Source organism: Anarrhichthys ocellatus, unplaced genomic scaffold (genome assembly GCF_004355925.1).
Source record: "Anarrhichthys ocellatus isolate YVR2014 unplaced genomic scaffold, GSC_Weel_1.0 scaffold25, whole genome shotgun sequence".
NCBI classification, from domain to species: Eukaryota; Metazoa; Chordata; class Actinopteri; order Perciformes; family Anarhichadidae; genus Anarrhichthys; species Anarrhichthys ocellatus.
This window is the reverse complement of record NW_022280055.1, coordinates 4343213-4357684: the sequence shown is the minus strand read 5'-3', so window position 1 is coordinate 4357684 and position 14472 is coordinate 4343213. Positions and strand designations below refer to the sequence as shown.

The 14472-nt window shown below is 38.1% G+C and overlaps 1 protein-coding gene across 1 annotated transcript; it reads right to left on the bottom strand.

Moving 5' to 3' along the window:
• Nucleotides 1-740: 740 nt before the first annotated feature.
• Nucleotides 741-14005, bottom strand: rfx6 (regulatory factor X, 6). The gene is made up of 20 exons (XM_031861694.1): nt 13849-14005; nt 12380-12539; nt 10504-10627; nt 10085-10146; nt 9914-9991; nt 9674-9701; nt 8711-8818; nt 8327-8404; nt 8091-8204; nt 7509-7558; nt 6942-7101; nt 6708-6852; nt 5868-5977; nt 5640-5757; nt 4398-4520; nt 3223-3429; nt 2587-2893; nt 1475-1830; nt 1053-1253; nt 741-919 (listed from the first exon to the last, which is right to left on the bottom strand). Exons 1-20 carry the CDS (start codon nt 14003-14005, stop codon nt 741-743), a joined length of 2865 nt encoding a protein of 954 aa, XP_031717554.1.
• Nucleotides 14006-14472: the final 467 nt, after the last annotated feature.

The window sequence follows — 14472 nt, the reverse complement described above, 5'->3', positions numbered from 1 at the left end:
CTCAATAGATTGTGACTATTCTCAGATCTGAGGACAAAAAACACTCTCTATCACCGTCCGATGACGCCTCCATCTTCCAGCAGGAATCGCAGCTTTTCTGAATGGAAAAACTCTGCTTAAAGTCTGGATAGCCTTTATAGCATTTTAAATAGCTGTGCTGTAAGGCTACGTTTCACTTGTTTGCGTACCAAAAATATCGAACACAATTTTGACTAACAAAGATTTATTTACAACAGTTTGCACACAGAAGAAGAGGAAGCCCTCAGGCATCATTTATGTCGGAACAAAAGTTTGGGATTATTTCCAAAATTACTGATTGGAAAATACAGTCGTGGATAAATATCTGTATCAGAGTAACTGTTGTTATATTTGTTATATTTTTAAAGGTATAATCCACATTTTCACACAAATAAATATCTTTGCTTTGCTCCTCTCTAACTGGTTTATAGTACAGTAGGGGATACAAACAATTGTCAGTTGTCATGTAGGTCTTTCTCAGTCTGTCTATATACAGCATATCTCCTTATGGAGGACTGCCCTGGCTCCATGTTCATACTGTACCTTACAGTTTGGATATTCTGGGTTTGATGTTGGCTGGGGGCTCACTTGCTGCACTGCACTTGATTTAATCCAAATCACCTCATAGCATTCGTGGATGTGTACATTCTGGATCTGGGCCGCTCTGATGGGGACTGGACTCCAAACAACCAGGACAGTTCTCTAGCTTGTGTTTCCTGCCGTCATTGTACTCCTCCTGCTCCCATGAAGACAGTATTGATGGGAGGAAGCGAAGACACCAGGTCCTGCTCCTCTGATGATGACGGCACCCGCTGCTGAGAGAGCAATGCATCCTGGGAGGAGAACGGAGAGGGAACGCCAAACATGCAGGGAGCAGATCCTGACGAGGGGTGAGAATGATCTGTGAGGAAACAACAGAAATGTATGAGATTTAACTGCTTTTCAACAATTCAAGATGGACTTTATTTCTCTGGTCCTCTCCTCCTGTTTCTTAATTTCACCCTTATTTATTTGTCGAGAAATACAAACTAGACCTGCTCCGGTGTCGGCATCAGTAAAATACGCTCCCGTTGTTTTCCTTCCCGGTTCGTCCAGGATGTTGAGCGGATCGTGGACTTCAGAGTAGGTTGACGGGAACGGGCGCAAGCTGCTGATGGTGCTGATGACGGACACGTGCTGGTCAACCAGTGATGTCATGCGCTGGCTGTCCAGGTAACTGCTGTTGCCGTAGTAACCTGCCACAGGAGGAAAATTTGGCATTGAGTTCCTGTTTTCCACAAACCGTGTTAATCATTTTGTGCAATTTGGTTTGAGAACAGAACAGTGGTTAGGACCCCTCACAAGAAAGGGGTCACAAGAAAAATCTGGAAGGTCACCGGATGACTAAAGGAATATATTATATATATATATATATACATATTTATTTATTTATTTGCAATACTGTATTCGTCCTTACCGCTGTGTCCCGCAGCAGAGTACGTCTGTCCCTGACACCCACCGCCCGCGGAGTTAAGTCCAGACCCCACAAAGCCGAAACCCTCCCCTGAGTCCAGAATCTGAGCTGCTGTCTGAGCATCCAGTCCCTGTTCAGTCTGAACTGGATCCGAGCCTGAAGTGTAGCTGGATGCGGGTCGGACCCCAGAGCCGTAAGGCGTCAGGGAGCAGTTAGTGCTGTTAGACGGGTGATGAAGGCCGTAGAGGACGTCTTTGGTCAGGTGTTGGTCGTTGAAGGAGGGGTACCGAGAGAGATGGTAGGCCAGTGATGAAGCCTGAGACTGAACCGAAGCCAGACACTGACTCTGAGTCTGAGGCCTGAAACACAGATTAAACAAATCTTCTGACTTAATAATGACAACAAAATAACTTTTATATGGCAGTCAGATTCAATGATGGATGGGAACCCAACGGCTCAGTAGCCATGTCAATGTTTGCCAGTACCACAGAATAAAACAACCACTGTTTGATTGCTGCAGGTTTTTAATCAATAACATTTTTGAGTAGACTTGAAAATAAAATCTCAAAGTAGCTCATAAAAGTGAAAATAAGCTTTTACTCTTATTTTAATAATCAACATTCTAAGATTAATAACATTGAATTTGTTTGTTTTTCATAAATGTCATACTTGTCAGTGTGGAAAAGCCTATAAAACAATACATAAAACCACACACTATATTTATCTACTGCAAGAATAACAACAATATTGTCATCATTATTGTATTTGTAGCAACACAGAGTTTTGAATATGATGCAAACTGCAATTTTTGCTTTCTTGGGCCAAATTCCGAAGAATCACAGAATTACATTTTAATATAATGCTAACAGGGTCCAGATTTAACGACCATATTTTATTGAATTCATGCCAAAATTTAAATCTCTCATCATTCACCATCTCGTAACAATGTGACAAAATGAACCAAGGAAGATGACAACAAGAAAAAGCTCATAAAAAATATGGCAGTAGAATAATATCAGGGTAAGAGCCATCTATTATCCAACAATAACATAATGATTAAATAAATTAAGAGTCATGGCACACACTGTAGATGCACAGCACTGAATGAAGCTGACCTGAGTGCAGGCTGGTAGTTTGAGGCTGAGGAGTTGCCAGTTTGGGGGAAGTAACTAGAGCTGGTCTGAGGTAAGCAGTGGTAGAGGGTCTCTGGGTATGAAGAGCAGGGGCTGGGCTGGGTCATGGTGCTGAGAGAGGACAGGCAGGAGGAAGAGGAGGAGGAGCAGGTGGAGGAAGAAGAGGTAGTCAGGGGTCTCCCCGTCATGGGCCCCTGGTTGATGACAGAGCCTCTGTGCACTAACGCTGCTGGAGAGATAGGGGGCGTCATGAGAGGGCCGCTGACCTGAGAGTAGTGCATCTGACCACCTGTGAAGAGGGCAAACACAGGGACAGGAAGTGTTCACATTACAGGATTGGTTTATTTAAAGCTGCGCTGATCAATATTCTCTGCAGCTCTGTGGAGCATTTTAGCGTCTCATATTTTCAGTTTTAATGCCCTCTGATGAACTGTTTTGGTTCACACTCTTCAGCCTCTTTCCAGCAGCTTACATTCATCGGTTCATTCGGCGCTATAATTTTATATGGTGATAATATGTCAGTGTTTTGTTTTTAGCTTGTTTTGCTGTGTAGTGTCTACTTCTTGATGTGTTAAAGTGGTGAGCAAGCAATAACCCGGTGCTTTATTTGTGTTTTACCCGACACTGTGAACCCAGCAGACTCTGTCCCCTGGTAGATGCCGGTGCTTGTTTCCAGACTTTGCTGCTGATTGGTGGACAGAGACATGTAGGCGTGTTCTCCCATAGACTCATTCTTCACTGATTGGTCGATGGGAGCGCTGGCTTTGTTGCGATTTGCCAGGAAGCAGGAACTAGGAGAGGCCATGAACGTCGCTTTACTCACATCTGAAAGTGCCAACGTTGACATTACAACATCAACAACGACATCTGGTGAAAACGCACAAAGCCAGTGAGTGTTTGAACAGTTGAGTTGATGTTCATTAATCATTATTGTAGCATCCATTGTGTTGACAGTGGGGATGTAATTTAATTTAAAAATCTATCATTCCTTTCACATTATGTATGGGTAATTTCTGGTAAATTCAATATGTCATAACCCGGCTCCTAGGCTATGACAAATACGGAAAAGGACACAATGGAGATGGTAAATTATTTATTATAAGGAAGCAAATAAATAGCTACCCTTGTGAAGTGTGCAAAAGTTTAAATCTAAATAAAAGAAAATGCTCTTGTACCTTTTTCTGAACTGCACTTTAATTTCCCTTTATTCAATCTGATGGCTATTTATTACTGCCCCATAAATGCACAGAAATTGCATAATTTTTGTATTTCATTTTATTTTTACTATTATTTTGACATTTAATATTCTAATATACTGTAATTTATTATTTTCCATACTCGATTTTAAATTATGTTTTTAATATCTCTCTATATGTAAAACTATAAACTATATAAAACTGCACTCATCGTGGTATTTGATTATTCATCAATACACCATCTGCTATGTACATTTTAACACAAAAGAATAGTTCTGATATCCTTAATGTAAAAGACGAATTTCCTTTCCCAAAAATGATAGTTTATTGTATTTTTATTATTATTTCATTTACACATCATCTTGGTTTTATGTATTTTTGCAAAGCAGATTATGACATGTTGTAAAATTGCTGTGGTAATATAATGATCATCCTCCTACAACATTTGTAACATCTGTAAACTGGTGTTACGTGGGCGTTACCACGTCCCTGATAATAAAAGGAAGATCTTACACAGACTGTAGACCTGCCGTAGATTTGACTTGAGTTCATGTATGTCAGCAGCTGAACATCAGTGTCTGTTGTGATGCTAGATACCTGCATTCTTCATGTATTTGTCCAGCACGTTCTGCAGGTCCTGCTCCTTGTCGTTGTTGAACTGAGTCTCCAGGGCCAACAGGATGTATTCGTCTAACAGCATCCTGATCAGATGGAAGGAACCTGTCAATGTCCAAAATGCAAATGAGAAAAGAGAGAATTAAACCTAAAAATACGAGGTAAGAAGATTTTCCACATATCAAATTTCCCAAGACCTTTGACTGGTACAGTATCTTCTTCTGTGACCTTTAGGATCAAGCTGCTCTTTGTTTGACCTGCTGGCTCGCAGCTTTAAAACCTTGTGTGTGTGTTTGAGCTCCACTGGGACTCTTCAGACCAAATGGTTAGTGTTTATTCACGTACACATACTCTGTGTGCGTGCGTGTGTGTGTGCATGTGTTTGAACAGAGAGCACGCGACCCGCAGATAAGGCTTTGTTTAATCAAGGCGAGCTGGCCATTACAATTTATAGCGCTATTGTAGCAATCTGCTCTGAGCTGGCTTGTACTGTTTTAGCCTTGCCTGTGTGTGTGTGTGTGCGTGTGTGTGTTTAGACTAAGTGATGGAGAAGAATGGAACAGAAAAATTAATTAGCTGAGTGACATTTATTAATTTCACAACAATCCCCATGTTGTCGTTATGTCCATATGTAGCTTTTATAAATTATTTTTTAATGTTGCATGCTTAACAGCTTTGTTAGCACCAGTTAGACCACATTTCTCATAAGCGTTGTTGCTTCCGGTCCCCCTTTTCTGGTATCTTTGAGTTGAAAGTTACACATTATACACATGATATCTGATATATCAGTTTTAGCTCTGTTTGTTCTGACACAGAAAATACCTTTTTCCTGTTTTATGTTAGCAGTTTACACCGAATCTGACCTGATGGCAAACAAGATGAAATATAAAGAATATATTTGATCCAACACGTCTTCTCATTGATGGCCATGCTAGTTATGTGTAATAATACAACTCTTTGAATGGGACTAATAGTTATTTTACTTCAATACAATTTTGTATGCAGGACTTTTAGTTGCAGAAGACTATTTTTACAGAGTTTACTTGCTATTTTTAATAAAATAAAAGATCCGAGTACTTATTTTACCACCACTGCTTAGAGGTGTATAACTGTGTGAGTGTAATCATGGTGTTCCCGCAAAAGAGAGCTTCTCTCTCAATAAAATATACCTGAATTAAAAAATAAAAAAGAGTTAATAATTTGTAACTTTTTAAATATTCTTACCAAAGCTGGAGGCATTGTTGAGCGTGAGGTTGTGCATCACTCTGGCACCAAAGAAACTCCACCTGAGGAGGAAATCCTGAGCTCGCTTCTTCACTGATCGACCGCTCTGCTTACCGGGCTGATCGGAGACACGGGGAAGACAGAAAAGAACAGGCTGCTTGGTTGCACAACGGGACCATTTGCAGGACAAATACGAGTCCACACAGCACCAGGTGGAACAGCTGTTACCTTGATGACTTTATGCTCCACGACGGAGTCCAGCCACTCGATGAAGGACTCCACTGTGGCGTTCTTTCTCAGCAGCTCCTTCAGCTCCTGAAAGACTGTGATGGAGTCATCTGGAAAGAAAAGAAAGAAAAGATAACAGGAAGAGACAAGTTGCATCATTATCAATACAACAGATTCTCATTTGTATATTAGAGCAACAGAAACAGCTACTTGTATCTAATATTATTATATACTCTAATTAGAAATCTAATATAATTTTACTTTCTAGCTCAGTTGTGACCATTCATGTAAATATGTAAATATTTAATTTTCATTGGGTTGATTTGAGAACATACGAGTTAAATGATCAACAGTGGTGAAATGTAACTGAGTACATTTCTCTGAGTACTGCACTCAAGTAAAATGTTTAGGTACTTCTACTTTACCTTAGTATTTCCATTCCATGCTCATTTATACTTCTAATCTAAGACTTTTTTGAAGCCAGTTACATACTTTTTACTGCACTACAATTATTTGACATTAGTTAGTTTTTATTAATACAAAATATAAATCAACAAATAAATCATGGTGTGTCATTATGTATTGAGATAAGTATTAGTACTTGGCAGTATATAACAAATAAAAATAAAACATCAATATAGATCATATTAATTCATGTATCATATACTATATATACTGTATACGATCCTTTACTTTTGGTACTTTAAGTATATTTAGATGCTAATACTTTTGTAGTTTTACCTGAGTAAAATTTGTAATCACGACTTTTACATTGCAGTAATTCTACTTTTACTTAAGTCAAAGTTCTACTTTCATACTTCTCCCACCACTTTTTCTTACACTCAGAGTAGATGTCTGGGTCCTGGTCTCTGGTAGAGTTTATGCTGAGCAGAGGCTGCGAGCTGATGCTGCCGAGATCCACATTGTCGATATCCAACACCATGCTGGTCACTACAGCCTGGTCGAACAGCGCCGGACGGGCTATCTGCAAAAGAAGAAATCAGAAATCATTATCGTGTTTATTTTGAGACATTAGAGTATAATGCGATCTGTTCTATCCTTCAGTAAACGTACCTGTGCCAGGTGTAAGAACGACGTCTGTCTCTTCAGGGAGGAAACAAAGTGCCGTGCTATGGGGAGCTTCTTGGCTGCAAGGCATTCTGGGAGGTTCTCAAGGGACGAAGCTAGCCAGTGCTCCCAGTGTTTGGCAAAGTTGCGGATATCTGCCAAAAGACTGATAAACAAAATGAATGAATCATTCAGCGTGAAGATTTGCTTTAAATATCGTTATACCCCATTGTAGTTCCAAATAACTACTTTTGGGTTACACTAGACTTGTTTAAGACCTGCAGAAAGAGAGTAAAATGGCACTGTATCTGATGGGAATGGTCACAAATCCAACATTGAGATCGAGGCATCAAGTGGCTAAAGCTTTCAGTCAGGAAACTTCCTTCCAACACGTTTCTCCCTTTCCAGGAAAGGGAAGGGTTTTAAGGGAAACATACTTCTAACTTTTTAGCAGCAGCAACGTGGATACCACCGGTGTCACAAAGAGCCTCATATTGTCTCATAGTTTTGTTTGTGTATCACGTGAACGTCACAACAAATTAGACAATAACACATGAGGATGAAGTGACAAACCTTTCAGGCATTTCCTGCATTGTAGCAGGAATCAGAACATCTGTTAAAACCTGAAAAATAAGAAAAAACAGTGTATTAATCCAGATAGTTATCTTATCAGTGATTCAGAGAGAGCGAACACGATCGTCGAGTTTATCCATATTAAAAGACAAGCTGCAAAGCAGCAGTGCATCATCAGTGATATGATTTTCATTATTTTGTGCAGGGTGATACTCTCTTCAACCAGTTAAATTTAGGTGTATCTTTCTTTTTCCATGAGGTTACAGAAGTTACTGGCAGGAATTCAAATGTTTCTTGCTTAAAAGACACTTGGCTCAGGGAGAGTGGGAATTGAACCCACACCTTTACACTTACAAGAATGTGTCTTCAACTAGGACAGCCTGCATGAAAACATTTTGATAATATTTTAAAGCCAACTTCACTATTAACTATTAACACTGTGATGAACTAAAAATGTGAAAGTTCACAAGTGCTAAAGAACGGTTACAATATTTGGAATAATTTACGGTGTAAAGGTCTGATTTCGGGGGAACTTTTAGACCTGAGCACTCCTGCTGTTAGTCTGTATAAATGAAAATCAACCTTATAGAGGATGGAGTCACAGATGCAGAAGATGTCGACTATAACAGGGTTTTCCAACAGTGGCAGCAGGTGGTCGGGCATTCCCTGCCAGAAATGGAGCAGAAAATTCTGGATCTGAAACAAAGCATTTGAAGAGTTATATCTAGTTTGCATGGATGGTAAACTGCTGGGCTGGTTTTAGTCTCTTCAGTGGTATAAGAAGAATAAAATGCTCTCGGTTTGACAGTAATAATCACCTCCTCAAAGCTGACATTAATGGCATTGTCCAGGATGCACTGGCAGTGTGTTTTATACATCATGATCAGAGTGTCAACCTGCGAGGAGCGAATGAAGATCTGATATTAACTTAATTCACAAACAAACTATAATGCAACGGCTTACACCCAGCCAGCCCATTAAAGAACTGTTGGCAACGTAATATTGTTTAGAGTTAATACATCTGCCCCATGTAGCATTTTAATGTATGTCAAAATTCATATATAACATTAGTTTAAGATTGGTTGTTTTTTTCCCATCAGAAGGTCTGTTCTCTTCTGTACAAGTATATGTATGTAACAAGTATATTGCCAAGCTTCTATGCTGTATACTGATTTTGCAATTAATCAATATTCATCACTAACCTTTTCTCTGGAGATATTTCCCTGCAGGAGAAGATGCTGAGCGTTGGGGAAGTCTGGGAGCAATGTACCAGTTTTAGAACTCAAGGAATATTTCCTGGTGAAACCTCCCTGAAAAATACAACAAAGTGAGGCCCATTTCTTCCTTCAGTTGATCTTAACTCTATGGATTTTAATAACTTATTACCCTCTGAAAATCTTGTTTTTGCTGACCTCCAATGATCAATTTGCAGCAGTGAAATAACACATTATGTCATAAAATCACATTATACTCGACAAAATGCCGTACATTTTCTCTACATTATGTAATAACACATTTTATAAGAGCTTCAATGCAATATTAAATACATCTCCCTGCATTTTGTAACAAATGTTTACATATTACGATGGTTATTTCAAAATGCAGGAGTTGCCATTTTTTATGAAAATGTAATAATACATGCATTATGTAATAACCAAACAAAATAGATGTTTTCATCTTGATGTGGTCAATGAAAGATAATCTACTAATCTACTGAACTACTTGTATCTTTTAAAATTAATTTTAAAATCCGTATGATTTAAGCTTAAATGCAAAAATAAATGTTATGGCAAATGTATGAATGAAGAGAGCGATTTTGGTTGGTTACTACAGAATGCATATATTATTTAATTGTTTTATGAAAAAAGTGCAACTCACACATTTTGTAATAACCACTACAATATGTAATAATTAAGCACAAGATGCGATATTTATTTCATGTTGCTGTTTATTACAAAATGTGGCAGATTGTTACAAAAGTCCGGGTGTTATTACATAATGAAGTGAAAATGTATTACATCTTGTCTAGTTATTACATGACGTGGTGTTATAACGCTATGTGTCATGCAGTGATGTAGAAGTGTACTTTAGGACTCTGTGACATCACCGTTGGGTGTGGTTACAGGTACAACAGAACATATTTCACAAAGTATTTTTGAACTAACCTCATTCTTCAGCTTGCTCCCTGAAAATCTGTGATCAAAGAGAAACATATTTGATAGTTTAAAATATAAATACATCAAGGAACAAAACATCCGTCATCTGCAAAGACTGAGACATAACAGATAAATATGAATTGTGCACTAATGCTGGCCATACAAACAATACAAACAATAATGATCAACAAGCAAAAAAACAAGGAGGTACCATATGATATGCAAGAATCATGTCAAATGTTTTGTTACCTTGTCAAACCTTTTCCAGAATACACAGAGTGATAGTAAGCGCTGCTCTCTTTGATGCCAATTCCATAGTAATGATATCTGTATGATGTATAATAACATTTTGGAGTTTGAGGTTACATGACAAATTCTTTGCAAAAATTCGAAATAGGAGAGAATGAGGTTAGGATTTACTTAGAGTGTCCTCTGGTGCCCAGTCTTCTTGTTGTTAAAAGAGGAAACTTCTGTCGAATTGTCTGATGAGAAAAGGTTGTATAAAGTTCTGATTAGATCAGTCAGTCATGTCATTGCCAATGGATCAATATCTGGAGTAAACAGTACCTTCATAATGAACGATATGTGATATTTTAATTACAGTTTTAAACAGAAAGTATAAACTTTGGGAGACATTTTAAGACTTCTTGAAATATACTCATACTCATAACAACAAAGAGACATGTAACGTAAAGCACTGCACCCTTAATTGATGATGAAAAATTGATAAGTAAATTAAATCTGCAGATAGATACCTTTTTTAGATTTTATTAAACACATTTTCTGATTTCAAACACACACACACACACACACACACACACATACACACACACAACCACCTTTCCAAATGTAGCAGCACAGGCTGGCTCTAGTTTCTCCTTCCTGCAGAAGTCCAGGTAGTGAGCATAGAGGATACATCGAGGCAGACACACTCCTTCACACACAATATAATTCTCCTCCAGCCTGTTGAGACACATCAGTGAGAAAAACATGTAATTATCACAACAATATCGGAGAGATCCACTGAATACAGGAAATGCTAATACCCACAAAGATAATACTAATGGATTTACTTTTAAATTTCAGAAGAAAAAACAAACAAAATAGAAAAGTACTTCACATCAAAGCAAATAAAAAACACAGCAATAACAAAATAAAAATTCTAAAGGAGAAGTACACAAGTTAGAATAATAAAACGCATATAGCTGAATAAAAACTAGAATCAGGTGAAATCAGGGAAGGCAGAGCGATAACTGTACGTTTTAAGCTGAGATTTAAAAGAAGCTATTGACTCGGACTCAGATGTTCTGAAGAGACCAAAATACAGCTTTGGGAAGGTGTCTAAAAGTAATCATCCGGTTGCCAAAAATAGTTTGAAGTTAAAAAAAGTAAAAAATATCCTTTACTTTGCATACCACAGAAAGAAAATGTTTACAACTAGAAAGAGCAATCTTTTTGGAGTCTGGAAATATATTAGTCAAATAAAAGTGTTATCAAATCACCTGCAGATTTAGTCCAAAGTTTTGGCTGGTGAGTTTTTATGTCACCATGTATCCAAAAGTAATTTCATAATTACACACAGCAGTTTTTACTTTACTCTAGCATCCTGTAGGATGGAGGAAGGAAGGTATCTGTGATGCAAAACAATGCTGTGAATACAATAAATGAATGTCACACCACACACACACACACACACCTATTATACCCGACTGCGGACCATTTGGGGTTCCATCGAGGAAGTTTAGTGTCGTACAATGCACTTTTCAGCAATGAATATAATGAATGTTACACACATGTTATATACCCAATTAAAGAAAAAAGTCTGGGCTACAAGCTCATGTAAGCCATTTTTACACACTCCAAACACAATTCTACACAACTAAAATAAACAACTAAAAGAATTACCATAATATCAGTCATATTTTGCCATGGCTGAGCCGACTCCGCGCTCCGGTCGGAGCTACCAAGACAAAGCTACAAGCTAACACGGAAAACCGAGATACCAGAAAGTAAGATGATTCTACACAGATTACGGAAATATCTTCAATATATCTCTCCGTGAAACCATTACAGAGATATGAGCCAACAACCACCAGAACCACAAACCGCTTTATCGATAATTATCAGAAACGCACCTCACCTTGAGCTGTTTTCGTGAAGACAAAGGATAAATTCCCGGGTATTCCTTCTCAAATATCTGTTCTACGGATGTCCTGTTTGTCATAAATGTTTCCATGAAGACAGGGGTCTAATTTGAGCCTATCTGTACTAAAACCTCTCTAATTTTGTTCTGCTTCACTTTATCAAAGTCAAACTAAACAAACAACTAAAAGAGAGACTGTTCACATATTGTACTATGATTTGGGAGAGGTTTAAACTTTCAGCTGCATCATTCAAAAGCTGAATCATGCTTTCAGTGCTTTTCTTTTTCAGGCGAACCTGAAACTTTTCAATTTGAGCTGTATGCCATCTTCATTTACTCTTAACCAGTAACATATACACTGATATGTACACATCTGAACAAATCTCACAGGTGTTACCTTTATTATTCATCAACATTATTAAAATAGACCCTGTAGTTGCAGAAATACACTCTTTTTAGTATGGTTATGCAATTTTCGAGCAGAGGCCTAAAAGATAGGGTTAGGGCCCAGAAGGTCATGGACATACTGTCCCTTTACTGATGCAGTAAAATACATCTTCCAGAGCTCTTACCACTGCAGAGTGAGTTGTGTCTGTTTCTTCTTGTCCTTGATGATCTGACTGATGGTCTTCCTGGAGGACGAGATGCTCTGTTTGATGGTCAGGTCCGAGTTTAAGGCCACCTGGTCCTGGTCTTCCTCAGAGGACGGTGTCTCATTACTGTCCTCTGCTTCTGAGAAAACACAGACAAATATAATACATAGCTCACAAGAGGCTTAATTTCAACACAACTTGACCTTTTCAGTAAGGTTTACAAAGACACTGGTCTTTCTATCAAAAGAGGGTGAGACAGCTTCTTCTTCTCCAGCGTAATTTCTGCTAATACCTTCTTCTTCTTGGATTAGTTCTGTAAAGTGATTTGTGCTTTCTTTTAACACTTAGATTGTTCACTGGTCTGCCCGCACAGTAAACAAAAAATTGTATGAGCAATAACAGGATATAATACATATTACTCTATATATAACAATATACTGTATATACAGCTATTCATGTACTGTACATTTTGAATGTTCCTGTGTTCAAAGGGAATGTTTTAATTGCTTGTTGGTGCAAAAACTGCAACGCTAAATCAAAGGACACTCCACAGTGAGAAAAAGACAAACCTGTAAATAATACTCATTTCAAAATTTGTAAAAATACATATGGTAACATTTTGTGTTGTGTTCAAGAGCTCATATACCCAAAATAGGGTCGAAGCTTTTAGAGCAAATGAGGTGTCGATGAAACATTTGATCCATTGTTGTGGAAAGGTTTCACAACTTAGAGTTGTAACATTTTTGCTGAAATGCTGCCTGATATTAGAAAAACAGCACTTTGTGAAAATCCTAAATACAGTGTGTGTGGTATTTAATAGCTCTAACAATAACAATATTGTGTATGTCTGACTTCCTTTTTGTGCATGTCAAAATCGTTTGTTGACAGTAGTGAAAACCAGAAGAAAAGTCCTTTTTTGCTCCGTTTCAATTTTGCAGGATACATGTTTGTAAAAACCAAAAAAATGGTGCAAAACTGTTGAAATTAGGATTTATGTTGAGCTACATCATTTATGGGAAAATTAAGTATCTGTCTTAATGTAAAGCTGCATTTCAGAATCAGAATACCACCACAATACTATCTGACTGACTTCACTGATACCTCTCACTTTAGTCATGTACAAATCACATCTTCCCTCCTGTTCGTGTGTCTTCATCATCATCATCCTTATTTTCATGTGAAGGGCCAAAACAGTTTGTGGAATAAAATGAATGGCATCTTTTTGTTGTAGCACCATCATGTCGTCTGATTGTGTCACTTGTTTTTTACCTGCGCAGATTTGAAACGTAAGCACAGAAAACGTTCAGACTTTGAGTGAAGATTAATTCGAGAAAACAGGAGATGATGATGATAATGACGACTTAAGAAGAATATTAACATAAAACAGTGACACTTCAGCTTTAATGATCTGAACTTCCAGCAGTAATCGAGAATGCTCGTTTCATTACCTGATTTGATCCCGGAATCGTCCTCCTGATGGAAATGTGTCTGCCCGTTAAAGTCTGTGCGTGTTTCCTCTGGTGAGCTGCACAAAGTCTTGGTTAGAGAGTGTATGAGAAACACTCCATCTCTGGCTGAACTCTCACTGCTGCGTTTCATTGGCATACTCAAATTAAAATAAATGTTAATAAACAAATCAACCAAAGAAAAAGAAAAGTGAAGTCAGCCTGCTGTGGAAAAAAACTCCACTGCAACTCATTTGTCCTAAAGAATGAATCTTCCAGCAGTGCTTTTAGATCCCACATTAATTTAAGTCCAGGAAAAGATTCAAATGATCACAAAATACCGTGTGAAGCATTTTTTTTTTTTGTCCAACCGACGATTTGGAAGCTTAAGAAAAGTGGAAACAACTGCACTCTTGTTAAACCTGACAGAGCAACCTCAGACTAATAAAGCCGTGCTGTGGAAAGGCAGAGCTAATGAACCCGCGGATGCATTCATCATATTTACAGAGGACTGGGGCTAATCCAGGTTATTAATGATTAACAGAAAAACCCTCATCCATCTGTCCATCCATCCATCCTGCCTCCCACACTCAGCTGGCCCTTTATACAAAGTTATATATGTATAAA

Excerpts from the sequence above, each read along its gene's own strand:
- rfx6 (XM_031861694.1), bottom strand. The coding sequence starts at position 14,005 with ATGCCAATGAAACGCAGCAGTGAGAGTTCAGCCAGAGATGGAGTGTTT. Across the intron at positions 10,628-12,379 it reads ACACAACTCACTCTGCAGTG|GCTGGAGGAGAATTATATTG; the intron begins GTAAGAGCTCTG and ends GTGTCTCAACAG. Across the intron at positions 1,254-1,474 it reads CTCTGCTGCGGGACACAGCG|GTTACTACGGCAACAGCAGT; the intron begins GTAAGGACGAAT and ends CTCCTGTGGCAG.